General features: G+C 54.9%; 12 protein-coding genes across 12 annotated transcripts; 7 read left to right on the top strand and 5 right to left on the bottom strand.

Moving 5' to 3' along the window:
- Positions 1-93: 93 nt before the first annotated feature.
- On the bottom strand, positions 94-820 carry yop-1 (the record flags this gene model as incomplete). Its single annotated transcript, XM_036636815.1, has 5 exons — positions 94-199; positions 250-345; positions 399-424; positions 488-703; positions 770-820. 5 exons carry the CDS (start codon positions 818-820, stop codon positions 94-96), a joined length of 495 nt encoding a protein of 164 aa, XP_036498378.1.
- Positions 821-2694: 1874 nt separating this feature from the next.
- Positions 2695-4983, top strand: RFX1 (Transcriptional regulator RFX1; the record flags this gene model as incomplete). Its single annotated transcript, XM_036636814.1, has 1 exon — positions 2695-4983. One exon carries the CDS (start codon positions 2695-2697, stop codon positions 4981-4983), a length of 2289 nt encoding a protein of 762 aa, XP_036498124.1.
- A 1833-nt stretch (positions 4984-6816) lies between these two features.
- Positions 6817-8621, top strand: FUB3 (Aspartate kinase FUB3; the record flags this gene model as incomplete). The annotated part of the gene is made up of 6 exons (XM_036636813.1): positions 6817-6906; positions 6969-6988; positions 7041-7121; positions 7174-7498; positions 7552-8470; positions 8524-8621. 6 exons carry the CDS (start codon positions 6817-6819, stop codon positions 8619-8621), a joined length of 1533 nt encoding a protein of 510 aa, XP_036498034.1.
- A 719-nt stretch (positions 8622-9340) lies between these two features.
- CGCS363_v004963 (KIN17-like protein) lies at positions 9341-10333 on the top strand (the record flags this gene model as incomplete). The annotated part of the gene is made up of 1 exon (XM_036636812.1): positions 9341-10333. The coding sequence occupies one exon, from the start codon at positions 9341-9343 to the stop codon at positions 10331-10333; it is 993 nt and encodes a 330-aa protein (XP_036498029.1).
- A 243-nt stretch (positions 10334-10576) lies between these two features.
- Positions 10577-11122, bottom strand: trf-2 (Transcription elongation factor spt4; the record flags this gene model as incomplete). The annotated part of the gene is made up of 3 exons (XM_036636811.1): positions 10577-10610; positions 10686-10939; positions 11039-11122. The coding sequence occupies 3 exons, from the start codon at positions 11120-11122 to the stop codon at positions 10577-10579; spliced, it is 372 nt and encodes a 123-aa protein (XP_036498031.1).
- A 372-nt stretch (positions 11123-11494) lies between these two features.
- CGCS363_v004961 (uncharacterized protein) lies at positions 11495-11929 on the top strand (the record flags this gene model as incomplete). The annotated part of the gene is made up of 1 exon (XM_036636810.1): positions 11495-11929. The coding sequence occupies one exon, from the start codon at positions 11495-11497 to the stop codon at positions 11927-11929; it is 435 nt and encodes a 144-aa protein (XP_036498123.1).
- A 215-nt stretch (positions 11930-12144) lies between these two features.
- ppt1 (Serine/threonine-protein phosphatase T) lies at positions 12145-13929 on the bottom strand (the record flags this gene model as incomplete). The annotated part of the gene is made up of 7 exons (XM_036636809.1): positions 12145-12183; positions 12234-12358; positions 12409-12770; positions 12821-13064; positions 13116-13551; positions 13617-13697; positions 13780-13929. 7 exons carry the CDS (start codon positions 13927-13929, stop codon positions 12145-12147), a joined length of 1437 nt encoding a protein of 478 aa, XP_036498027.1.
- Positions 13930-14670: 741 nt separating this feature from the next.
- Positions 14671-15999, top strand: CGCS363_v004959 (Splicing factor ESS-2-like protein; the record flags this gene model as incomplete). Its single annotated transcript, XM_036636808.1, has 1 exon — positions 14671-15999. One exon carries the CDS (start codon positions 14671-14673, stop codon positions 15997-15999), a length of 1329 nt encoding a protein of 442 aa, XP_036497860.1.
- Positions 16000-18840: 2841 nt separating this feature from the next.
- RRP36 (rRNA biogenesis protein RRP36) lies at positions 18841-19813 on the bottom strand (the record flags this gene model as incomplete). The annotated part of the gene is made up of 2 exons (XM_036636807.1): positions 18841-19575; positions 19628-19813. 2 exons carry the CDS (start codon positions 19811-19813, stop codon positions 18841-18843), a joined length of 921 nt encoding a protein of 306 aa, XP_036497859.1.
- A 359-nt stretch (positions 19814-20172) lies between these two features.
- CGCS363_v004957 (putative FCP1-like proteiny domain-containing protein) lies at positions 20173-21374 on the top strand (the record flags this gene model as incomplete). Its single annotated transcript, XM_036636806.1, has 2 exons — positions 20173-20579; positions 20633-21374. 2 exons carry the CDS (start codon positions 20173-20175, stop codon positions 21372-21374), a joined length of 1149 nt encoding a protein of 382 aa, XP_036497854.1.
- A 391-nt stretch (positions 21375-21765) lies between these two features.
- CAM1 (Elongation factor 1-gamma 1) lies at positions 21766-23372 on the bottom strand (the record flags this gene model as incomplete). Its single annotated transcript, XM_036636805.1, has 4 exons — positions 21766-22732; positions 22794-22842; positions 23071-23257; positions 23343-23372. 4 exons carry the CDS (start codon positions 23370-23372, stop codon positions 21766-21768), a joined length of 1233 nt encoding a protein of 410 aa, XP_036497853.1.
- Positions 23373-23790: 418 nt separating this feature from the next.
- On the top strand, positions 23791-24854 carry CGCS363_v004955 (37S ribosomal protein S9; the record flags this gene model as incomplete). Its single annotated transcript, XM_036636804.1, has 2 exons — positions 23791-24691; positions 24763-24854. The coding sequence occupies 2 exons, from the start codon at positions 23791-23793 to the stop codon at positions 24852-24854; spliced, it is 993 nt and encodes a 330-aa protein (XP_036497850.1).
- Between the last annotated feature and the right edge of the window lie 871 nt (positions 24855-25725).

Here is a 25725-nt window from a genome sequence, read left to right as displayed (position 1 = left end):
ATGCAACCGGGATGAGCGGGCTAGCTCTTTATTCGTCGTAGGTGGATCTCTCAAGGCAATCGACCTGCTTAATGAGCTGGCGCTATTGCGCATTTACTCGGCCTTGCCAGCCTGGGCGCGGAGGCCGGAGGCAGTGGAGCCAGTGAAGTACTTGGCAAGCATGGGAGAGAGGAAGGAGTTGAAGACGATGTCGGCGCCGCTGTTGGTTATTAGTGGTTGCCAAATCGGCTCGGAAGGGGCGGAACGTACCGGAAGACGGGCAGAGACAGCCACAGGAGGAAGACAAACTTGAAGGTGAAGTAGAAGGGGAACCAGTAAACGACGTTGACAAGGCTCTCAGCAACGCTGTATCATCTCGGTTAGCTCGAATTGTTCGTCAAGGGACAAAGAATACTGACGTGAAGAAGGCGAAGACGACCCAGTACTAGAACAACGGTCAGTAAGTTTGGCGCTGTGACAATTGCGGGGGAGATATTTGTGGACATACAGTCAGCCACTGGGTGTCGTCCTGCTTGTTCGCAGTGAACAGGGCGTTCAGGGAGTAGTAACCGGGAATGACGAAGCCGGCAATGTTGGTCAGAAGCTGACCGCCGAGGTTGAAGACGATGAGGAAGAAGTAGAGGGCGGCAACACCGACGACGGCGTAGGCCTTGGGGACGTTGGTCTGCTTCTCGAGGTTGTTAAGGGCGGGGTACTTGGACAGCTACCACACACGGGAGTCAGCGCATGATTGTCGTGCAATCCGAGCAAGATGCAGGGGAAATTTTACCTCGCGATCGAGCTGACCGATGTAGTTCTGAACGCGATCCTGAGCAGACATGTTTGCGATTTACGGCGAAAAGCTGTGTCGAGCAAGAGAGCTGTGCGTTAATGGGCTGTGATAAGGGTTAGGACAGGACAAGACAAAGAACGGCGAGGCCAGGTTGCAGGATCCAAGGACCCTGGCAAGCGAAGGACTCGATGCAGATCGGAAGAGGACGGATACGCACAGTACTTCGGGGTGGTAGGCGAGAGTAGTGGTAAGCAAAAAAGGCTTGGAAGCTATTGGCGATGTTAGACGAACAAATGTCTAGACGGGAAATTTGGAGTGTATGGGGTTGAATGACCTTGAGTATTTGCGTTGGAATTAGCAGGTGAAAGGGAAAGGTCCTGGATGACGACGTAACGTGTGCAGATCTAAGCCAGCAGGAATGGCACCAGGTGCCCTTGCGTTCAGAGCTTCTCTCGCTCGGGGCTAAAGATGGGGTTTCTTGGGAGGGGCACAGGCGCGAGACGAGAGGCGAAAGCGGGGAGCACACACAGCAAGCACAGAAGACAGCACAGCGCAGCACGGGCAGAACAGCGAGGTAGCACGCAACGATAGACTCTGGAGATCCAGAGGGAGGGATGAGGGACGCAGAGACACACCTAGAGGGCACAGTCACCCGCCGTTCAGCAGGTGTGTTGTGGTAGGTAGGTTCAGCTTGGGCAGCATTGCTACTACCTATGGAAGGAACGGTAAATATCACCGGTATTGCAATGTCTATTGCCATGTACATCCAAACAACCCGCACAGCAACAGCGTCGTCTTCGTAACCACCCCGCCCGCCAGACTTTATGTGCCGATGAAAAAATGCCTTGGGGATCCATGTCTTGGCTGTTAGCGGCTACTTCTGAGCCTTTGGCTCGAAGGGTGTCAGATTCCGTGATTCCTCAGTGCTCTGCTATGCTTTGCTTGGGTTGGTGCTGCCGAGCGATAAGATAAGCACTTCATGTCCATGCCTTTCCTGCTTGCTTGAGGACTTTGCACACAGCAGACAGGTGGGTCCTGCGAAGCGGCTTACCTAACACGTGGGCGCCTTAAGGCCAGCAAGGACTGCGACAAAACACAGAGGCACTGGAAGGAACACTAGGTACGAAGCGGGCGTGGTGGGGATCATGGATGGTCTTGTTTTGCTGCCTGACCTGCCAGGCGTCCTAAGCTGTGTCAAGCTTCAAAGCAGTACGGCCCCTGATTGGCTCGTCTGACGGTTGTTTTCCCGCCATGGAACAAAGCACGCACCTTCGACACACTGGAGGGACGCCAAAAGACGGAGGGGAGAGAAAGACATCCATGTATTCCCCCACATCGTCAGCATCGGCCAATCGAAAAACAAAACAACAAACTCGGAGCTACGACTCACGTGACTCCCAGCCAGTGTTTTCGGTGTTTCCAGCCACAGGCTAGCGTTGTCGAGACGACAACGTTTTGTCGTTTTGTCGGCAATCCTAAACAAACCCATCCATCCACACTTCCCCCGACCATATCCTTTATATCGACGCTCTCACCACAGCGCACCGCGCTTTTCCACCCTGCAGGGATTCGGATTGCTTTGCCGACTTCGACTCCTCCTTTTCTGCAACCTCATCTCTGTCCACTTTCTCTGCACGGCGCACCTTGCTTTCTTTCATTGTTTAGGGAGCCTGTCCTGCATGACCGTGTGTTGTTTTCGTCGCATAACAACAACTGCCAACGACAGAGCTGACGGATTATGGATCACGGTACGATCAACAACCCTTTTCATGCTCCTCCACGTCGAGAGCACGATTCTGCCATCTCTCTCCCGCTGATCACAAATGTAAACAGACCATCTCGCCCAAGCTCTGAGGGCCAAGAAGAGACCTCAATCCCGTGCTTCAACTGCTTCCGTTCACAGCATCTCCACCCAGCCGACCATGGAGCAACAATCCTTCGCCGACGCGCCCGAGCTGTACTCTGCACAATGGGTCAACAACGATCAACGACAGCAGAGGAATCTCGCACCCGCGTCGCGGATAACTCCGGAGGAGCAGATGATGCTCCACGCCGCACAACACATGCACAACGCCCGCGATTACTCAATGTCCATGAGCCAGTCCAGCGCTGCCATGACCCATTCCATGTCATTCCAACAACACGCCATGCCTCGCCATCCTTTACCCTCCGAAAGCTTCGCCAACAACAGCTTTACCGAAGATAGCCAGCTGATGGACCGTGACGACGAAGACTCCATGGCTGGAGCCATGGGCATGCAAAAGTCTAGCTCTGCCAGATCTAGTGCCAACAACGAATTGGAAATGCGTCACCTCTTCACCGCCAACAAACACCGTGGCCTGCAAGATGTTGCCAAGGAGCTTCACGGCAATGAGCGAGGCCCCAATTCCGAACGGACCCGACAGGTATTCGCCATGCTCTGGATCAACTCGGTATGCTCCAAGGGTAAAGGCTCCGTGCCTCGCGGCAGAGTCTATGCCAATTACGCGTCTCGATGTGCCACCGAGAGGATCACCGTCCTCAACCCGGCCAGCTTCGGTAAACTCGTCCGCGTCCTTTTCCCCGGCCTGAAGACTCGGCGTCTTGGTGTTCGTGGTGAATCCAAGTATCACTACGTCAACTTCACTCTGGTCGATGACCAGCCTGACCTCAGAGAGCCAGAGCCTCAGATCCCAATGGCCATTTCGGAACCCAGCCGTTCCCAGAGCTTCAGCGCGGCTCCCACCAAGTCGCAACCTGCTAAAGCCGCTCTTCCCTCGCCAGATGCTGCCAAGCGGCCGGAGAGTCCTGCCCAAGCACCACAGGGTCACTCACGATCTCACAGCTTCTACAGCCATCCGAACGTGACCAGCGCGGATCATCTGAACTCATCCACATCCAAAACATCGCTCCAATTCTCGTTTCCCTCCGAAGCGGATGAGGCCCTCCTCCAGTCCAACGAGCCTCTTGTGCTACCTCGCATGGAGCCCTTCCTACCCAACGGAACTGACCCGGATGCCGCGAAGAGCTTATCTGCCCTGTACAGGTCGCATTGCACCTCACTAGTCGAATGTGTTCGTTACTGCAAGGAGAAGACCTTTTTCCATCTCTACACATCCTTCCAGGGCACATTAACCATGCCGGTGCAGAAGTTGCTTGGCAACCCAGCTCTCGCCCCTTGGATTGAGGAATGCGACTTCATCCTTTACCAGCGCATGCTTAGAATCATCTCCGGGTTGACACTTCAGGTCGTGCCCAAGCCTGTCTTGGACACCTTGCGCAACATTTCAGAGCGCCTCGTGCCTCATATTCGAGACGCTTTCCAGGGACAACCGCACCACGTCATTCGAGCGAAAGAAGCACCGGCAACTATTTTCGCAGCCCTGCTCGACCGCGCGTTGAGAGTCAACCTGACTGCTCACGCAGCAGCCAACATGCTTTCGAACCCAGCCAACCGCGATCAAATGTACCTCGATTGGATCACGATGGTCCGTGTACGCAAGGTCGCCGAATGTGTGCCTACACGTGGCATGGACGATCTCGTCAACCTTTTAGTATCCGAACTTCGCGATCTTCTCAACCCGATGAACGTGCCTTGGGAGGTGGAATGTCTAACGGTTTATGGCGACATTGCTTTGAGGAACGGTCGCCAGCCTGGAGCTGAGGGCACTGCGGACGCGAACGGCCAGAATGTCTTGGAGCGCTGGGTCGGCTTCCTCAAGTCGTTGCCGACACGGTTCCCCTACGCGTCACATACGGAGATTGTTTACTGCGTGCAAAGAGTCGGTACAGCAGTGATGCGGGATCTCACAATGGCTCAGGGCAAGAGCTTCGGCTCTTGGTGGGTAACAAAGTGCTGGATCGATGAGATGACTTGCTTCCTTGCTGAGCAGGGTGGTTTCCTGAACATGAAGACTTCGGGCGCATCAGCGATTGCCGCCAACCCCCAATTGACGGGACAAGAGACGAGCAGGCAAGGATCCCGTTACAGCACGGGGAGCGAAGAGTTCAACTTCTCCAACCTCCCTCAAGCGCAGCCGGACAAGGCGCCATTTCCTCCATCAAACAGCCAGGGACAAGTCGACTCGGCTGGGATGACGGGCGGCAGCAACCCTGACGATAGCGGAATCGGCATCCGCACACCGGAGGAGGACTTCCCCATGGACAAGTACACTTTCTCGCACTCGGAGGTCAACCAAGCACTGCTTGCAAACGCTGAGCTGCAGCAATAACGAAGGAGAGTTGGAATATAGTCGCACCTGGTAAACCAGGTGTCATTTATCGATAGTCATCTGCCAGGCGGCCTCTCGACGGGGCTTGATGCCGGAGGAGGACTGTCGAGTGCAGTGTGATGACGATGGCACGACTGGACGATTGTATGAGCGTGGGAAAAGCTCTTGCCATTTGGTACGGAGTCGTTTATGAGTTCTGCGCCTGTTCTACTAGACCGGGGTTTTGGGTTCTGGATTCTGCTTTGGGTGTTTTGACGTTCCTTTTATGGCGATGAGGACGGCGATGGCATTTGCATTTGGTGCTCGCGGGTTGCTATACCAATTCGTTTCTGGTCCGGGGCATGGGCATTTGATTATACGTTTATCTAGTGGTAATACAACCCGGCAGGGAGAGCATTGAAGAAGAGTTACATGTATCATCCTTCACATTTTACGTTACCGAGTCTTGTTCGGAGACTGCACTTCCAGCGTAGGTGAGAATCTAGCATAATGTTCGCAAATCGTATGGCCCAATGGGATCATAAGCAGAGAGACCTATCAACAAAAAGACGCTGACCACTACGGGGATACCATGGTCAAATGGCCAGCACTTATCTTCAACTGAGGGTATTCATGGGTGCACATATAGCTAAGCTGGTGGGTTCCAATCTTGAGCCTTGCCAGAGGAAGTTGGACAACATCGATTTCCAGCGTTGCGTTGCAGCAGCGTCAAAGGCGGTTATTGAACGGGGCGAGGGACCCCCGTCTGTCACTGTGTAGTGTGCCTCATTCGTCATTGGGTTGTCCCTGATTCGCTACCCCCGCGCGCTGCCGGGATTACGCAACTAAAAGTTTTCTTTGCGAGCGGTTTCATAGGCTGGCTCTTCAGTGTTCACCACAGCCTGCAGGTGGAGTGGCGGCCAGAGACTGCGAGGAGGCTTAAACATCAAAAGGTACCGGACTTTCGTTCTGCCCCGTGGGGGGTGTTGGACAGGAGAGAATTAGAGACTCAGGATGCATTTTGGACACGGCTGCCAAACGGCAGAAGGGGCTGGATATGCCTCTTTGCAGAGGCTGGGCTGGAAATTGCAGCAACAGAAGAGTCAGTAAGCTTATGCGTATGACTCAGACAAAGAAATTGTCACGGATAGAGGCTGCCACGGATAGACTGCCCAATTCAGATTCCTCGGTCCTGTTCTTGCATGAGGAATAGCTGTAGACGGCTTGCAGGTTGTATTTGCAGCGGTTGTAACAACGGCATCAAGGGCTACTCGACTAGGAGGAAATGCAATACAGGCTTGCGCAGTCCCCGGGTAGGGCGACGAAAGTGAGCCGTCCTTCAGAGCAAGGCCCTCTGTATTTGTTCGGCAAACTTTGAGCAGCAGGCAGCGCGGCACTGGGTCGGTAAGGTATTGAAGATTCGGGCCCGCCTCCGATAGTCCGGAAGCGCAAAATCTGGTAGCTGCGACTTGGACAGGCGTCGCCGATTTCGTCGCTGTGCTCCACATCCCACTTTCGTCCCATCTCGGTCACCTTGGGTCTAGTCCAATTCAATTCAATCCACCGCAACACTTCTTGAAGCTGTTTATCCCACCACCGTTGACATCCTCAACTTTTTCTCTCACCTACTTGTCCAAACTACCTGAAACATTGCTGCTGCCTCACACGCAAATCTCACCGAAGATACTTGCTCGAGGGTTGACGACCCAGTCCAACCGTCGCCATTCATTTTTCTGATCTGTTTTTTCCCGCACTTTACGGACCACAGCGCCCCTTCCCCGCGACCCTGTGAGTAGAGTCATACTCGCTCAAACACCAGCCACTCTTGCGCCTGCACATTGCAATTGAGGCATCATGAGTAGCCAACCCATAGCAAACACTTCCAGCAATGGCTGGGTGGTGCAAAAGTTTGGTGGCACCAGCGTGGGAAAGTTTCCCGACAAGGTATTTCTCAGTCTGAATCGTTACTATTGCTGCAAAAGCTGACTCGATGTGTGTCCTTATAGATCGCCACGGATATTGTCCGGTAAGACGGAACATCCGCGTGTGAAATGAAGGCTCCTACTGACTTTGATAAGAGCGAGCCTCGCTAAGAACAAGGTCGTTGTCGTCTGCTCGGCAAGAAGCACGGGCAAGAAGGTTGAGGGCACCACCAGCCGGTGAGTCACTCAGCGTGCCAGCCGATCCTAGCTTGTTCACTGATTTTGGAAGACTCCTGGGCGTGTACAACAAGCTCAAAGGCATCGCAGCTGCCACGAATACCGAGGAGGTTCAGAATGACCTCATGAGCCAGGCCAGAGGTCTAATTGACGACATCACTAATGACCACGTTTCTGCCGTCAAGACCTTCATCAAGAACCCAGAACTGCAGGCATCACTGGACCAAGAGATCCGGGATGAGTGCCAAGAACTGGTTGAATACATCGTGGCGGCAAGGAGATTTAACCTCGAAGTGAACGCGAGATCGAAAGACAGATGCATCAGCTTCGGCGAGAAGCTCAGCTGTAGATTTATGGCCGCGTTACTGAAAGATCTGGTGAGGAAACTGCCCATTTCTGCGTCATGAGAGTGAGGCTAATTCTCTCACAGGGTGTCGCTGCAGAATATGTGGACCTCAGCGATGCGTTCCACTATGATGCCTCCTCTCGCCTGGATCAGAGCTTCTACCAAGAGGCGGCCACCGTACTGCGGAAAAAGATCTCGGCATGTGAAGACAGAGTGCCGGTCGTTACCGGGTTCTTTGGCAATGTCCCGGGCAGCCTGATTGACGGCGACATTGGCCGTGGCTACACTGACCTCTGCGCAGCCCTTTGCGCAGTCGGCCTCAAGGCGGATGAGCTGCAGGTGTGGAAGGAAGTTGACGGAATCTTCACTGCGGACCCCACCAAAGTTCCCACGGCGAGGTTGCTGCATTCCATCACCCCGTCCGAGGCGGCGGAGTTGACATTCTACGGCTCCGAAGTCATCCACCACCTCACCATGGACCAGGTCATCCACGCGTCGCCCCCTATTCCCATCCGCATCAAGAATGTCAAGAACCCGAGAGGAGTTGGAACCATTGTCATTCCCGACCCCATTCTCACGGCTGGCCACCAGATCCAGCGTTCCAAGCCCTCAGATCCTTCTCTCATTCAGAAGCCCAAGAGGCCAACAGCCGTTACCATCAAGGACAAGATCTCCGTCATCAACGTCCACTCAAACAAGCGCTCCATCTCCCATGGCTTCTTCGCGAGAGTCTTCTCCATCCTGGACAAGAACCAGATCTCGGTTGATCTCATCTCCACCAGTGAGGTGCATGTTTCCATGGCTATCCACGCTGGAAACTCAGAGGGTGGCAGCTTCGACAGGGCACGGAAGGAGCTGGAAGACTGCGGCGATGTCAGCGTTCTTCACGACATGGCTATCCTGAGTCTGGTCGGTGCGGAAATGAAGAACATGATCGGTATCGCCGGACGCATGTTCTCTACACTAGGAGAGCACAATGTCAACTTGGAGATGATTTCACAAGGTAAGCCTATCCCGAGACAGGTCTCACGATGTTGTTATTGACTTTGAATGTAGGTGCCAGCGAGATCAACATCTCTTGCGTCATTGAGGCCCGGGACGCCACCCGCGCCATGAACATTCTGCACACAAATCTGTTTACTTTCCTCGATTAGACTAGTTGTGTCTTTGCATAGTCATGGAGCGAGACATGTCCTTTTGGATCAAGGTATATAGACACACTTCATTCTCGTATGGGGATATTTTGATTGGAGCACAAGTTTGCATGTTGGATTCAGGGAAAACAGACAGGAATGTAGAGCATGGTTTGGAAAATGCAAGACAACCTTGATTGACACCGATACGTCCAACACCGATTTTTGTGCAACGGTCCCGAAGTTGGGGTTGTTTCTCCATCATTCACGGATCAGTATACATCAGGAAGTGACCAATCATTCAGTATTTCTATATAGAGATGTCAGGAGATCATTATCCAGTGTTATGTTATCCATGATTCGAGATCTTGCATCGCCGGCCAACACCCCAGTAACCGCACTTAGGTGAAGGTAAATATTTACCAGTCGAGGCCGAGGTCGGCGTAGTGGGGTACAGTGTTGGGCAGACTCGTCGCACACCGTACAGCCCCGCCACCAGACCCCTGTATTTCCGATAAGATAAGCAGCTAGAAGGATCCACCGTCAACACCAACCGTCTTGGATTGTCACGTCTTTCTTTGCGATCACTTCCTAACCTCAACTACACCATCAAGCAAAACGTCGACCCCTAAATCCTCAACAAGGACATCAACTGCCGAATTTTCGACCAAACCACTTCCTATACTCTGCGACATATTCAAATAAACACTCCTCACGAACCCCCCCAAAAAATCGCCAAGATGCCGAAAGCAGAGGTCGGGTCGGTCAAGTACCTGAACAACAAGATGAAGATGAAGGGCCTGCAACGCCTGCGATGGTACTGTCAGCCCTGTGAACGTCAAATGAGGGATGAGAATGCGTTTAAACAGCATTGTCTATCCGAGTCCCACGTCCGGCAGCTCATCCTCGTGGGCGAAGACCCCAAGAAGTTCCTCAACGAGTACAGCAACCAGTTCCTCCGCGACTTCCTCCAGCTCCTTCGCACCGGCCACGGCGAGAAGCAGGTCCAGATAAACCACTTTTATCAAGAGTACATCGCCAACAAGGAGCACGTCCACATGAACGCGACGAAATGGCCCAGCTTGACCGAGTTTGCGAAACACCTGGGAAGGGAGGGTATCTGCCGTGTCGAGGAGACGGATAAAGGCATTCACATCTCCTGGATCGACAACTCACCCGAGGCGCTGAAGAGACAGGAAGCACTCCGAAGGAAGGAGGCGCAGGATCGAGGAAACGAAGAGGTCGAGCAGATGATGATCCGGGAGCAAATAAAGCGCGCGCAGAAGCAGGCTGAGGCGAGGGGGGAGAAGGAGGAGAAGGACGACGAAAAAGAGAAGGGACTGCAGCGCGCTGAGGGGGAGAAGATATCGCTGTCGTTTGGGGCGAAACCCAAGGCTGAGCCCTCCAAAACCGAATCCCCTGACGCGTCTGGGTCCACGACGCCTCCGGTAGCGGCAGAAAAGCCGGCGGAGAAACCTGCGGACAAGCCTTCATTAGGCGGCATTTCACTTAAGATGACGGCCAAGCCGGAGAAGAAGAACGTCTTCGCGCAAGCCAAGAAGAATGCACTGGCTGGTGGCGCGAAGAAATCGGCTTTCGAGCAGCCCAAGAAGATGAGCGAGGCCGAGAGAATCATGAAAGAGGACATGGAAAGGATGGAAAGGAAGAGGCCGAGGGAGGGTTCCGGGTTTGGAGGGTTCTCGTTTAAGAAGCAGAAGACGGACCAACGGTGAGACGTCATGAATTCACCGCGTTTGTTTTAGGGGCGGACCGGCGTTTTGGGTTGAGGACTGCGGCATCATATCATACAACGGACAGGATATGTTACAGTGCGATTTCAGATACCATTGCGAATTGATTCATCTAATATGAGTCTTGCCTTGACTCCATGCCGACCTTCTTAATTTCCCCTAAACGCCGAATACCAAGTATAATGATTCCTTTTCTTTCTTTCCCCAACCCGATTACTACGTCCTTTAGTTATCAACCTCGGTCTCCGTTCCATCGCGTCTGAAAAAAATCAGTCAGTATATAGTTCCACCAAATGCCCTCCGGGAACAGAGAGCAGCAGCCTCGTGCACATACGGGATGTAGCGTATCCTATACTCCTCCTCGAGCGTCGTCCGAATCTCGTCGGGGAGCTGGCCAGACACCTTGATGGCGTAGACGCCGCGGACGTAGTTGTCGAGGCGCTGCCACTTGGCGACCCAGGAGCGTCCTGGGTCCTTGAGGGAGATGAGGCCCTCGAAGACCTGGGACGTGCAGCTCTCGATCTGGTCCTGCGAGCCGGCGAGGTGGAGGAACTCTTCGCAGTTGGGGCAGCCTTCGTCACGGAATTTCTGGGAGAGGGAACATGACGTTAGCTGGGATGCTTTTTTTCTCATTGCGACGGAAGTCGCCATTGTCGTTTTCTCTTTTTTTCGAGGTGGCTAACGTACGGAGTAGGTCAGGACGATGGAGCAGACCATGCAGGCGCGTAGGTAGCGCTGCTGGTTGGGGTTGACGTAGTTATCACTCGACATCTTGGCGAATCGGCGGGTTGAGAACGGAGAGACTCGCGGGTAGGAGGAGAGCAGATCGTGTTCGTCGTGAAGGTGTCGTCGCGCTCGAAGCTGGCTTTCTCGATGGGAAGTTGGAGGCGGTAGTCGGCTTCACTTGGGGATCCAACCACCTACCTAGTTGCATATGCCTTTAAGGGGGCGCTATGTCTTTCGACGGCGGACCCACCTCAGGGACCCTGCAGGCCTACCCACGCCGCGAATCAAAGTACATCACTCATCCTGGGGTGAAATTCTCCAAGTCGACTTACAGCACCTCATCTCATCGACACTTGCGCTTGCAAGCTTACAGCAACACTTCTTGAATCTCAACCATATCTCATTTGGCCTTTCAACATGGCGACACAAAGCTCAGAAATCCCAACGAGCACGCCGCGTGCGACCAGCCAAAAGTCTCACGAGCTTCTCACTTGCACCATCAAGACCCCACCATTCTCTTATGCTCAGTTGGAGCTCGTCTCTGACGCATCACGGGTTTCCGATGTCACTCCCCTGGACAACTTGCAAGTGAGATCTTATTGCAGCTCCGCCCTGCGTCAGTTCCTGGGCGCCACCGGTTCCGCCATCCCCATCGATATCCTCAAAGTCGAAGACAGAGAATGCTGGGTGCGAGTACCCCGTCAAGACCTGAGCCCTTTCGCAGCGGCCATTACCGCCTGGGCGGGTGTTTCTGAACAGGGCTACCGGCGGACGCTCCGAGTGAAGCAGTGTTCCGACTATCTAGGAGCTATGGTTGGTGCAAACGGCCAGGACAAGCTCTGGACGTCTTGAACATGATGGAGGGGGTTAAGCCACACGCCCAAGCGTCAAATTATTCTAGACTTCGGGTATGGTTATCGATTGCAGACAAAAACTCCGTTTATCCGCATGGCCAAATCCCACGCTTCCAGCCTGCCCCCTATATGCGCCGATCACATGCACCGTTTATGCAGCGGATGCAGATATACCACATTGTATCCCCGGAACGACCGTCCGTTTTACGTCAATTACATCAGAGACGACATCAGAGAGCTCTGGGCGTATGCCTGGAAGACAGTCAGCGACGAACCAAGCAGGGGTGTTGCGCAATGCTTACCATGGGCTTGATATCCGGGTGAGGTACGGCATCAAACTGGTTGAACTGCAACTTGTAGTCGGGGCCAATGTTGATATAGGCTCCCCGGTTCTCGGTGGAATCGCAGTATTTGGGGGCGGAGAAGACTGTAACGATTAGCCTCGAATGCACTTCATTAGATACCAAAAGAACTCACCAGTAATGCAACGTCCGTCGTGCTGCACCTCGTATCCGTCCATGCGGACTTCGTGACTGCGAATGACCGCCTCGAGACCGTTGTTCTCGCAGAACTGCTTCGTAACATCGGGTCCGAATTGCATGCCAACGCCACGCTTGCTCGGACCACGGCCAGGCTCGTCCTGAGGATCCGTCCACAGCATCTCCATCATAAGACCGGACTGGCCAGGCTGGCGCTGGGCGTGCCTGTCGAGCTTGCGGATATCGTCCAAAGTCACCTTGTCGTCCGAGAACAAACCACCGTGCAGGACAAGGTACTTGGTTCCGATCAGTGTGGCAAGGGGCAGAGCTGAGAAACTCTCAGAGAACAGCTTAAAGATTCTGCGATTGTCAGTGAGTGCGACTCATAAGAAGTAACGAAAAGCACATACCTCTCGTTGTACTTAGCCTTGCACTCTCCCTCAAAGCCGTACACTCGGTTCATGTCGTCTGTCTCGTGGTTGCCACGGTTCAGGAAGAAACCCTTGGGTCTCAGCCACTTGTAAGCGTAAAGCAGGAGAGCGATCTCGGTTGACCAAGATCCACGGTCGACGAAGTCACCGTTAAACAGGTAGTAGTGCTTGTCATTCGGTGTTCCGTTCAAGCGGAACAGTTCCATCAAATCGAAGTACTGGCCTACACATGGGTTAGCCCGAAGCTCATCAACACTGTGGTAAGATAGCTTACCGTGAGTGTCACCGCAGACGGTAAGCTGAACACCCTCAGGAACCTCCATCTCCACCATGGTGGGCTCGTCATAGACGAGCTTCTTGACGGCCAGAATGATCTGGTATACGTATTTCCTGTGGATCTTCTTGCCAGTCTTGAACCTCTCTGTCATGTCGTCAATGAACTCCTGCGTCATCTCGCTTCCCAATCTGACACCATCATAGTCTGCCTCGACGTTGATAGAATCAACGTCAAGACCCTCCGCAGCCGACGGCTCGTCGCCGACTTCAATGGCAGCATAGAAATCCAACTTGCGCACAATCTTTTTGCACTCATCCAACTTGAGCTTGGCATCCTTGTTATTCGGGTCGAGCTTTATGCATTCCTTGAAGTCTACAAGGGCGTCCTTGGGCCTGAGAATGGCTGTGTGTGCAAGACCTCGACGGAAGTATGCCTAAGGCGACGGGACGTCAGCATCGGGCTGTTTATACCGGGTGCCTGCTGGCAAGAGGCACGAACTTTGACAAACTTGGGGTTCAGCTCGATCGCTTTCGTACAATCCGCAATGGCATATCCGTAAGCTTCGGACTTGAGGTTTGCCTGCACCGGGACGAGAAATGGTCAGTCACACGAGCAACTTCGAGATGCAGGGCCTGTCGCAAAGGGAGGGGGCGGGGCAAACCTGGGCGCGGTTCGTGAAGAATGTGGGCTCCTTGTCGTTCAACTCGATGGCTTTGGTGTAAAACTCAATGGCAGTGGGCCAATCGTGGGCAGAAAACGCCTTGTTGCCCTGGTTCTTGAAGGCCACGGCCTGCTCCTCCGGAGTCGACATGGCGGCAACAGCAGCGCGGACTTGGTGCAAATGGTAAAGCAAGTGTGGGGTAGTTTATCGTGGCGAAGAGGCCTCGAGACGCTCTCTGAATCTGTCGCCCGCGGACTATTGGGAGTAGAGTGCGGTTTACGAGTGCGACACCGAGTTCGACGCACACAGCGAGAAAGGAAGAGAGAGGGAAGGGGCGTAATCGGCGAAGTTTTCGGCCTGCGGAAGCTCTTAGAAGGTTGAAGTTCCGGGGGACCAAGTCAAAAAGCTTCCTTTCGCGACGGTTCGGCCCTTAAACCCTCTTCGGAGCTAAGGTAACAGAAACAGTGCGGTACAACGCTGTGTTACTGCACCAAGCGATACGCTGAGCGCAACTGCGGGGCGGCTTTCAGTTGCCACTTCAGGATCTCGACAGGGGTTCAGGAGGGCCAGCTCCGGGCCTAGCCCCTCCATTACCCTCAGCTTCCTAGTTGGCAGTTGCCACTGAATAGCACGGGCATGGATTTGGACGGCTTTAGCGGGTGGCGCCTCGGTAGCTGCATACCTACCTTCGAAACCTTTCAGGGTCCCTAATCAGGCTTATCTTTAATCGGCTCCACGTCATTTCGGGACTGAATGCGAGCGCGCCAGTATTATCCTGCGAACCTCGCTGACTTGCAACCCGACAGCCTCTGCATGGCACTTTTTCACTACCCACGGTCTGTCGAGACACCCAAAGTCGGCGCGCTCGCCTAGCAACAACCGAACGTCACGATGGAGCCTCCAAGCCAACAGTCCAACGCGCTGGTGCGAAAGCGCACTGACACCGACCTCATGCCACCACCGCCGCCCGCGAAGAAGATCAAGAGGCCCAAGAAGGTCATAGACGAAGATACATATACCGATGCCCTCTCGAAAATTATCGCGCGCGACTTCTTTCCTGGGCTTTTGGAATCGGAAACTCAGCAGGAATACCTCGACGCCCTCGAATCGAAGGACGCGGCATGGATCTCGAGCGCTGGACAAAGGCTACAGCGCGTGATGACTCCAGGAAGGCAGAGGGTGAAGAGACCGCCCACGTTCGAGAATGGAGGGCGCACGCCATCAGCGTACGGCGCGGATACAACAGCATCTATCGCGCCAACAGTCGTTGAGGAGCAGAAGCCCGTTGTGGATACCAACTTGAGCCTAGCCAACTTCCAGGCCAAGTACACCAGTGAGGATAACGAGAGCTTCTACAAACTCATGGACAAGCAAAGTCAGAAGAAAGCGGAGAAGTATGCATGGCTCTGGCATGGGAACAAGCTGCCATCGAAACAGATGATCAAGCAAGCCGAAGTGGAGGAGAAGCTGGCTCAGAACGGCCGCTTGATCGACGACGGGTTTATCAAAAAAGACAGGCTGGCAATCAAGGATGCCGATGATCGGCCAGCCAGGCCGGATAGCTGGAACGCTAACCCGAAGAACAACCTCATGTTTGGGCCAGACGGCGTTGAGGACAAATACGAGAGCCCTGCTCAAAGGGCCGAGGCGACTTCGATGATGGCTCCGAAATCGATCAACTACCAGAACACAAGGATCCCCCAGCCCGCGATTGTCGAAAGGCCATCATCTCCAACAATGTCTGCGGTGAGAGACGCCATCGCGGGCAGGCCGCGAAAGGACGATCAAGCTTCGAGCGCGGTGGGAGGTGGAGAAACGCCAAGGGTGAATGGCTACGCCTTCGTTGATGACGCCGATGATGAAGAAGAGGTTCTTCCAGCACCAGTCATTAACTTAGGCCCTGGTGATGCGACTCCCAACCCTTTTAAATTACAGGAGCAAGGCAAGAGAGAAAGTCTGCATCATCGGCTGGTTGAGAGGGCAGCGCAATCCAAAAGAGAGTCGGTAAAGAATGGATTGACCGGAAAGCTAGAGAGGACCCCAGTGCCAAAGTTTCCATCTAGTCCGAGGGTCTCTGGAGGACTGACGCCTGCCGCTCAAAGACTATGGAGTAAGATCGGAAGTCCCAGACGGGGAAGCCCCAGTGCCTCGACTCCGAAAGCGACGCCGCTGAGGGCACGAGGCTCGCTATTGAAAGGTGGCTCCAAGGTCCCTCAGTGAAATCCAGTAGAATGAAACTTAATTAATGAATAACGAAGGACGACCAAATGGGATAGGGATAGAGCAAGAATAGATACCACATCAGAAGAGAGCGCTATACAGCATGAGGCGGCTTAGCAATAATCATTCTTTGCAACGCATCAAACATGGTCAGGGTTAGTTCAACAAACCCCAAACGAACCTCAAGATAACAATAGCAATCTGCAAGACTCGAGCCTGATAATCCACGTTCGGATCAGGGACTTACACGACCGGCAGTGCCGTGTGGCGCCCCATTAGTCCGATATATCGGATAGGCGCATTTATGGTTCCAAGCCACGCTTGTTGCATGTAGCCATCACTCAACTTTTCTCGATTTATGACGATAACGACTTAGTCCCGGAGCTTCCAGGGAGTCGTGCAGTCATTTTCCGGTCGAAAATCGTGCAATGACTTGCGCGTGAGACAATTGAGACTTGCCGTTCAGATGAGATTCGTCGATTTTGCTGTCGATCTGGCAGCGGTGCTGAGTGCATCGCGCTCAGTCGCATCCAAGCATGTCGCCCTGAGAGGTCGGCAGCTTGAGAGCTTCAGCAAAGCTTCCAGCTTAACACGCCGAGCTCCAGTAGCACCGGAAAACACACGAGCAGACACTGCCGATGAGAGCACATCACCAACGGCTTCACGAGAAGCACATCCATCGACAACAGAGGCACCACCAGTGCAGCCGGAACCGACACCAAAAGTCACTCATGTCCCTCACGCATCTCCAAACCATTTTCAGTCCAAGCCCAGCCATGGATCCGTCACCAAGCCAGATTCCGGTTCGGTTCTTTCTCAACTAAGGCAATCAAACCCTTCCGGCTTCCCGTGGTCTGATGCGTCGCCGTCGGCGGCAAAGCCCAAAGATGACAGCTCCATGAGCAAGGGCGTGACACCAGCATATGGCGCTCCCGTCTCTGAAGAGCTTGATGACGTTCCACCAGATGTCAACATCAACATTTTCCACGGCAACCGTGCTGCTAGTATGATAGGAAAGAAGGATGAAAAGCAGGTGGATCAACTGTTTGGCACTCGAAAGAAGCTCAAGCCGGTCGGTCTTCCTGAGTTTGTTGTTCACTCCAAGCCAGCTGCGAAGGCGCCAGAGAAGAGCTCACCAGCCGTCAAAGCCGCCCAAGAGCCCACGCCGGCTGCACCTCAGGACGGTAAACCGAGTACAGAAACATCCGCAACGGCGGCTCCTGTTAGTTCGGAAAGCGAGCCAGTCCTCAAAGCCTCTCCAATCGAAACGCAAAAAGAAGAGCCGCCAGTCGAGGACGTGCTTGGTGCAGCAGTCGACCAGTCCTCATCCCCAGCCCCAACACCAGCATATGTTCTTAGAGAATCCAAAGTTCCCGCCACCCGGATTAGCAGACTTTGGAACTATGGCGGTCTGGCTGCTGGCATGATGGGAGGCGCCATCACGGAGAGCATCGGCAGGGCCTTTGGCGGCAAGGGCGAGGGCTCGGTATTGCTTAGCGCCGGCAATATGGAGAGACTGGTGTCCAAGCTGTCCAGAATGAGAGGCGCTGCGCTCAAAATGGGTCAGATGATGAGCTTCCAGGACTCCAAGATGCTTCCGGGACCAATTCAGGAGGTGCTACAAAGAGTGCAGGACCGCGCTGACTACATGCCCTCATACCAGAGAGATAAGGTCCTTGTAGCGAACTTGGGTGCTGAATGGCGGGAGCTGTTTGAAGAGTTTGAGGAGAAGCCCATCGCGGCCGCGTCCATCGGCCAGGTCCATCGCGCTACGCTGAAGAACGGTAGGAAAGTGGCAGTTAAGATCCAATTCCCTGGCGTTGCCGACTCCATCAACTCGGATCTCGACAACCTCGGCATTCTGCTGAATGCCACCAAGCTCTTGCCCAAGGGCTTGTACCTCAACAAGACCATCGACAACGCACGACTCGAGCTCGGCTGGGAGTGCGACTACGAGAGAGAAGCACAGTGTCTCATCAAGTACAAGGAGTTGCTTGCCGGGGAGGAGGGCACTTTCCTTGTGCCCGATGTTCACCTGCAAGCTTCTGGCAAGAATGTCCTGACGATGGACTGGATGGACGGCGTTGGAGTTACGAGGGTCACGTCGTTCACCCAAGACCAACGTGATTGGATCGGCACTCAGATCCTCCGCCTCTGCTTGAGGGAAATCACCGAGTTCAAGTTCATGCAAACCGACCCGAACTGGACAAACTTCCTCTACAACGCCAAGACGAACAAGCTCGAGCTGCTCGATTTTGGCGCGTCGAGAGAGTACCCAGATGAGTTCGTCGCGCAGTATGTTCAACTTCTTGCGGCGGCCTCAAGATCTGACCACCAGGGCGTCAAGGAGCTCTCAGAGAGTCTTGGATATCTGACTGGCCATGAAAGCAAGACGATGGTGGATGCTCACGTCAAGTCGGTGCTGACGCTCGCCGAGCCGTTCCTCGCCTCCGCGCCGGAGGTCTACGACTTTAAGGACCAAACCATCACCGAGCGCGTCAAGGCCCTCATCCCCGTCATGCTGCGCGAGCGACTGGCGCCACCGCCCGAGGAGACATATAGCTTGCACCGCAAGTTGAGCGGTGCCTTCCTGCTTTGTGCCAGACTCGGTAGCAAGGTTAGATGCCGAGAAATGTTTGAGGAGAGTTTGAAGAAGAACGGTTATACCGTCTGAGGTTGAGACGGTTGGTTCGCTTGTATCATTTGTATCATCACTGTAACAACATGTTAGAGAGACTACATGATGCGGTCAAAAGAAGTAAGACAGAAAAAGGCCGTGAAGCAGAAAGCACACACAGGCCATGTAATTCTTGATAGACCACGCTAATGCACCATCTCTCCCTATCGAGGTCGCCTCTCCAACTTGTCCAGCTCCTTTCTCTCCTTTGCGACGACCTTCTTGCGCTTCCTCTCGATTGACTTGTCGACCTGCCTCTTCTTCATATTTGAGAATTGGTCCACGAGCAGCCTCTTCTTCTGCTCCGCCTTCTTCAGGTAGAAAGGCTGCTTGCCCTGCTTCACCAGCTCCTTTTCGCGGCGCTTGTGCTCCTGCATCAGCTCCTGCTCCCTGTCCTTGCGTTGCCGCGCCTTCATCTTGGACTCCATCGACAACAAAAGCCGCTTCATCTCCTCCTTCTTCGCCGCATCCTTCGTCTTCTTGATCTCCGCGCGCAACTGCTTCATCTCGTCGGCGCGGTACTCGTCCAGGAACGCATACGCCTTCCTGGCCTTGGCCTCGTCGACGGGGCCGCTGAGCGGGTCGAAGCGCGGGTCGCGCACCTCCATCTTGGGCACGGTGATGACCTCGCGCTTGCGAGAGACCTGTCTCTTGCTGGACATTTCCATGGGCGCATGCTTGCTCGTGCGCTTGGCGAGGTCGGCGGCCGACTTGGGTTTCCTGCCATTTCCGGCCTCCTCAGGGCCGGAATCGGAGTCGGAGTCCTGTTCGGAGGGTTCAGCGGCGGCGCCGCGTTTGCGACGTCCCGCTGGCATGGAGGCTTGGGCTTTGGCGAGTGCGCCGAATGAGACTGACGAGATGTCGATGGTGGGTTTCTTTGGCGGTGGCGATCCATCAGACTGTGGTCATGTTAGCATCGAGTCTCGGTTTCTAAAAAGGTGTGAGATTTACCTCCTCCTCATCGTCCATCTCGTCCTCATCCTCTTCGTCCTCGCTCATCTCATCACCCTCCACACCCATCTCCTCAGGCTCGCTGCTGAAAGTCTCCTCGATTTCCGGCTCCTCGTCCTGCTCTCTTCTCGGCCTCACCCGGCGCTGAAGCCCACCGAATCCTTGTTTTCTCTTTCCGGAAAGCATTTTGTGACGTACTGATACTTTTTTTGCTGAGAAGCTGTGAGAAGCAATCTGAGGAATCACATGGGGGAAGTCTACAGCACTGGAGCTAGCGAAAATTTTAGTGGGTCAACATGAGCATGAACCGTAGATAGGAACATTCTTATCGATTAGATAAGGAATGCATGGAGAGGACAATTTCTCTCAGCGGGCATCCAAACTCACATCGCACGTAGCACACCACATCCACTCTTGCTAACAGCCGTAACGAACTAATCGACAGTCGCTATCTGAGTAATCTTTCAGTACAAGCCAAGTTTCTTTTTGCTCACACGGAGCCAATTAGAGACAACAACTTTCACCCCGCGACCTTAGACCCGCCCATGCGCCCCTCCATCTTAAACGTCTACCCCAGATCTTTCCGGCTTGCCTTCCGCCAGCCATACGCGACTTTGGGCACAACCAGAAAGGTTCTCGCGAGGCAACGCAACCGCCACGACGCGCGCGATCCTCAATTTGGAGGCGGAGTACCTTCATATCCAGACGCGCAACCCCTTCACCCCTTCAAAGTCTACGCAATGGACATGCCCAACATGCAATGGTGGGCCAAGCCCGCCCCGACCATCACCGGAGCTCCCGCACAAACACCTGGCGGAAGCTTCACGATACCCGGCCTCGGAAACAACACACAAAACGGCTCCTTCCCCTTCCCTCAAGCCGCACCAGCTTCTCAGGCCGCGCCCGGCGGCGCAAGCCAGCAGCCCACTCCCTCCAAGGGTCCCCGCGCAAAGTAAGCGATCACCATCTCCATCGCATTTGTCCAAGCTAACCTTTGAACCCCAGGGCCATGAACGACCGCGATAAGATCGTAGCCCCTTCACTCGCCTCAGGCGGCGTCCCCGACCCGACCGCAGAATACCTCCAACGCGCCTCCATCCCACCGACCCTCCTCCCGACCCCGAAGCCTATCCTCGTGGTCATGGACCTCAACGGCACCCTCCTCTACCGCCCCAACCGGCGCAACGCAACCTCCTTCGTCGAGCGCCCGTACGCCAAGCGCTTCCTGCAATACTGCCTCGACACTTTCCACGTGGTCATCTGGTCGTCCGCCCGTCCGCAGAACGTCCAGTCCATGTGCGACCAGCTCCTCCTCGGCCCGCCCATCCCGGGCGGCAGAGACCGGGGTGAGATCCACCGCCGCGTGCTGGCCATTTGGGGCCGCGACCGCTTCGGTCTCTCGAAGGCCGACTACAACCTCCGCGTGCAGGTGTACAAGCGGCTGCAGAAGGTGTGGGACGACCCCCGCGTCAAGTCGTCGCACCCGGACGCCGAGTACGGCGGCTGCTGGGACCAGAGCAACACCGTGCTCATTGACGACTCCCTCGAGAAGGCGCGCAGCGAGCCGTACAACCTGCTTCGCATCCCCGAGTTCTTCGGTAACGACGCGGAGCCGGGCTTGGTGGTCCCGCAGGTTCACGACTACCTCAACTCGCTCTGCTATCAGTCGGATATCAGCAGCTACATGCGCACAAACCCATTTCAGATGAAGGAGGACTACAAGCTGGAACCGCCCGAGGAGAAGTAGTGGCGTTCCTGGGTTAGATTGGCACTTTGCAGATAAAAAGGTGCCAGGCGTGTGCAGCCGGAGTACGCAATTGGCAGGGTGGGATACGGCCTTCATAGCATCGAGATACCCCTAGTCTTCATAGACATTGGAATGGAATAGACAATGAGTCAAGTCACTTTCGGTCACGGCCGCCGTTGGGAAAACGTATTTTTGGTTTGATCATCAGGAATGTCCTGCATCTATTGCCTAGTCCTAGTGACTCGGCACACAACATCTGGCATTACGCGCAAGATATCTCTTCTCGGGTCCATAACATCGTCTACACACCACCTTGCCTAGTCGTAAACTCATTTCATCTCTGCCATAAGCCGTGAATGTCGGATCTCCCCCTAACAAATAAGTGACGCGCTTATTTGAAGACCTTGCCGTCGGCAACGGGGTACTCCTTGCCGTTGTGGGTGATGGGCTTCTCCCAGCCCCAAGAGTCGGAGACGTACTGCTTGTCCTCGGCCTTGGTAGGGTCGAGCTTCTCGAAGTCGTAGCTCTCGTAGTCGGGAGCGACGTCGAAAGCGGGCTTGTAGTCCTGGCCACGGATGACAAAGGCTCCCTCAATAACGGAGTCGTTGTTGGCGCCGTAGACGGCAGCGCATCCGAAGATGAACTTGCGGGAACCCTCAAGACGGTTGTTGAAGCCGCCAATCAGGTTGTTGGACATGAAGGTCATGGTGAGCTCGTCGTTGTACTTGTACTTGACCTTCCAGAGGGAGAACTCCTCGAAGTTGGCGTTGGACCAGAACCAGTTCATGGCCTCCTCGTGGTTCTTGATGTTAGAGTACTGACGCTTCCACTCCTCGAGGTCGAAGGTGGCGCGGGGGAGCTCAGCAAGGGGGTGCTTGGGCTTGGGGGCGGCAGGGGCCTCCTCAGCAGCCGGGGCAGCGGGCTTGGGGGCCTCCTTCTTGGCCTCCTTCTTGGGCTGCTCAGGCTTCTTGGGGGGGACGTTGGTGAGCTTGGGGGTCTCGAGGTACTCCTGCTTCTCGGAAACGGCAGTCCAGATGTCCTGGTTGATGATGGTGTCGTACCAACGGGTGACGTTGGGGTTCTCCTGGCGCCACTGCTTGTCGAAGAAGAACTCGAAGCCACGGGCAATGATGCCAGCGGCGAAGAGGTCGGCAAGGGTGATGCGCTCGCCAACGAGGTAGGTGTTGCTGAGGAGGTGCTCCTCGACGACCTTGACGGCCTTGAGGGCGACCTTGGAGGAGTCCTCGACGGCCTTCTTGTTGTAGGCGTCCTTGCCGAGGAGGGGGCGGTACCAAGCACCCATGGGGGGGAGGACCTCAGAGTTGAAGTAGGACATCCACTTCAGGATGGAAGCGTAGCTGCAGGACGGTCGGTTAGCTCCGTGCTCTCAAGGTCGGTGGGTGCCAGACTGTGACTCACTCCTGCTTGGTCTTGCCGAGAAGGGTGGTCTTCTCGTTCTGGGAGGTGACTGTGGCCGGGTTAGCTGATGTGTCCCAGCACGCGGTTTCCAAGCATTGCGAAGGAAGATGGCAAGATCAGAAATTAGAACTCTATCCACACGGTGGTTCGGACAGGGATAACTGTAAAATTTGTGCTTATTCGTCATTTCGGAGGGGTGAGGGCTGTGGTGTTTGTGGCGCGAGAGGAATCGGCGCCCAACAAAGGACTGGGCTTATGTGACTCAGGGCGAACGTACTGTAGATGGCGATGGCAATGCACTCAGAGAGAGGGTAGCCATCCTCGCCAAGGAAGGCAGGGACCTTGCCGAGCTTGTTGGCCTTGAGGTGCTCGATGGAAGGCTTGGTGGTGTCGGCCTCGATGTACTCAAGGTCGACGTTGTTGGCCTTCGCGACGGCGCGGATGGCCGCGGTGCGGGGGTTGGCCTGGAGGGGCGACAAGTCAGCTTCAAGAATCCTCAGAGATCGCAAAGTCGAACAGGAAATCAAGAAGCAATTGGTGATTGCTTACCGGGTAGGTGAAGAGCTTGCCGAACGCCATCTTGTTTCAGTTGAGCGACTGAGATGGAAGGGTATCAAGAGTGTGTGAGGTGATGGACTGGAGAGGAGAAAGGAAAAAGTTCGACTTCCCCCGCTGCTGAAGGACTGCAATTTTTTTGAATGAGACGGCAATTTCGAGGCCAGTGCCCCGCCGTGGCCACCCAACCCCTCCTCGCCCGAAAGCTCCAGGGCAGTCACTGTGGCTTGAGTGAGGGGTATCGCTGTAGACGAGGCAACGGAAGGTCTGTGCGCACCACAAAAGTGGCTGATCATCGTGGCTGACATCGAAATACGGTCCGATATTCTCCCGCCGAACCGCCGACAGGAAATTCTAGCTTCTGAGGTTGGTATCACGAAGAAATTCGCGACATCGCGACGACCGCCCAACCGACGAGGGCGCTGACCGAAGTCCCAACAACATGTCGACCATACGCCACGGGCTGCGGCAGACGCTCTGCCTGCGCCAGGCGGCGAAAAGCCAGCATGCGAAGCTGCAATGGCAACGACCGAGCATTCAGGTCGGCATCAAGTCCATGTCGACCTCGACACCTATCGAACCACCGAAAAAGCCCCCGGGAAACGCGCTTCCAGACCTCACAGCCCTCCCGCCAGGCTTCGATATAGAAAAGCTCACCAAGAGCAAACTCGCTAAGCCGCTAGAAGACCCATTCCCGGGCATGGTCCACGCCCGCGCCGTACCCGTCTCTCCGTCCTACTTCTCCAGGGAGCCTCACTTCAACGACTCCTTCATCAAGTTCTCTCACCTCATGGAGAAGTACCAACACCTCCCGCTCTCACCACCGGACATGGTTCCCCGACAGCTGTGGAGGACGCTCAAGGGATACCGCACGATGCACGGAGAGCCGGTCAAGGCAAAGCCCTACAGCCAGCTTCTGGCCATGATCAAGCACCTGCACGCCATCATCCCCAAGCTGATGCCCGAGGACGTCAAGCATGCCCTGGAGGGGTTCAAGAGAGATATCGACCCGTTCAAGAACGTGGCCAAGGTCAAGCCCCTCGACAAACACGGACGTGCGCTGGGAATCGGTCGGAGAAAGACGTCTAGCGCTCGTGCCTGGGTCGTTGAGGGCACCGGAGAGGTCCTGGTCAACGGCAAGCCTCTGAACGAGGTCTTTGGCAGGATTCACGACCGCGAGAGTGCCATCTGGGCACTGCGAAGCACAGCAAGGACGGACAAGTACAACGTATGGGCGCTGGTGGACGGTGGTGGCGTCACAGGCCAGGCCGAAGCCCTGACTTTGGCAATCGCCAAAGCGATGTTGGTTCATGAGCCCGACTTGAGGAGGTCGTTGAGAAAGGGTAAGTGGACATTTCGAGGCTCGGCAGCCTCTGGTCGAAGGGACATATCGCTAATCTATCTGGATGGGCAGCTGGCTGCATCACGCGCGACGCGAGAAGGGTGGAAAGAAAGAAGCATGGTCACCTCAAGGCCAGAAAGTCGCCTACCTGGGTCAAGAGATAGAAGCGTTTCTGGCCATGCTGGGGGCAATCAGTCACCCGCGCCAAACACCTTCTTGTTGTACTACCACCCTCGTGTATTCATAGAAAAAAGGCAGCTCGAACAATGCCAGCCTATGATGTCCACTAGCCCTGTAGCCTCGAGATGAGATCGGGAAGGCGTCTAGCGTGACAAGCTATTGTGTCGTGATAAGGGAGCGCACACCGGCCTTCGGTAATGACGAAGCAGGCTGGCCTTGTACCTCTTGCTAGCGCAATCATACCCTTGGGAACGCGGTGGACTAAGCATCGTCCTTCACTCGGTGATTCCGGAGGCTCAGCGGTGCTAATATCAGAGAGGATAGCGAGTGATACACATTCATGAACGTTCAGATTCAGGGCGCAGTAGACTGTTCGTGTCGCGGCCTTGCTGTATCAACCACGTGGAAGTAGAGAGTTGCACTTATTGTCCACGTCGGAGGAAAGCCCAAACCATCAAACCCGGACCTTGCAGTTCGCGGAGAAGCAACGTGGTGTCTCCAACCTCGAGCATCCCGTCCTAGTTGCGGCCGAGCGACGGAGCCACATGGCACCACAATGCATGATTGTCGCGTGGGCGAGTGTCGATTCAGGAACCAGATAGCACATTACTGGGCATGGACCGAATTGGGACAAATTCCGTCATGAATGGGTGCAAATCACGACGACAAGGAGTCTCTGGGTGGTGATACGGATGCTTCTCCGGCAAATTGTATATGTGGTCGAATCAGCGATATCAACAATGGCGATAACCGTGTAGCCATGTCGTGTGGCTGACACGGCTCATTTAACTAGTGCGTGCAGTGACCACATTTGACGGTTAACGGAGCGGCCGTCAATGGAGTTTGGCGCGCATT

Source organism: Colletotrichum siamense, assembly GCF_013390195.1.
Source record: "Colletotrichum siamense strain Cg363 chromosome Unknown KSG_Cg363_contig03, whole genome shotgun sequence".
In the NCBI taxonomy this organism is placed as follows: Eukaryota; Fungi; Ascomycota; class Sordariomycetes; order Glomerellales; family Glomerellaceae; genus Colletotrichum; species Colletotrichum siamense.
The sequence above is the reverse complement of the archived record's forward strand: the minus strand, read 5'-3'. Positions and strand labels throughout refer to the sequence as shown.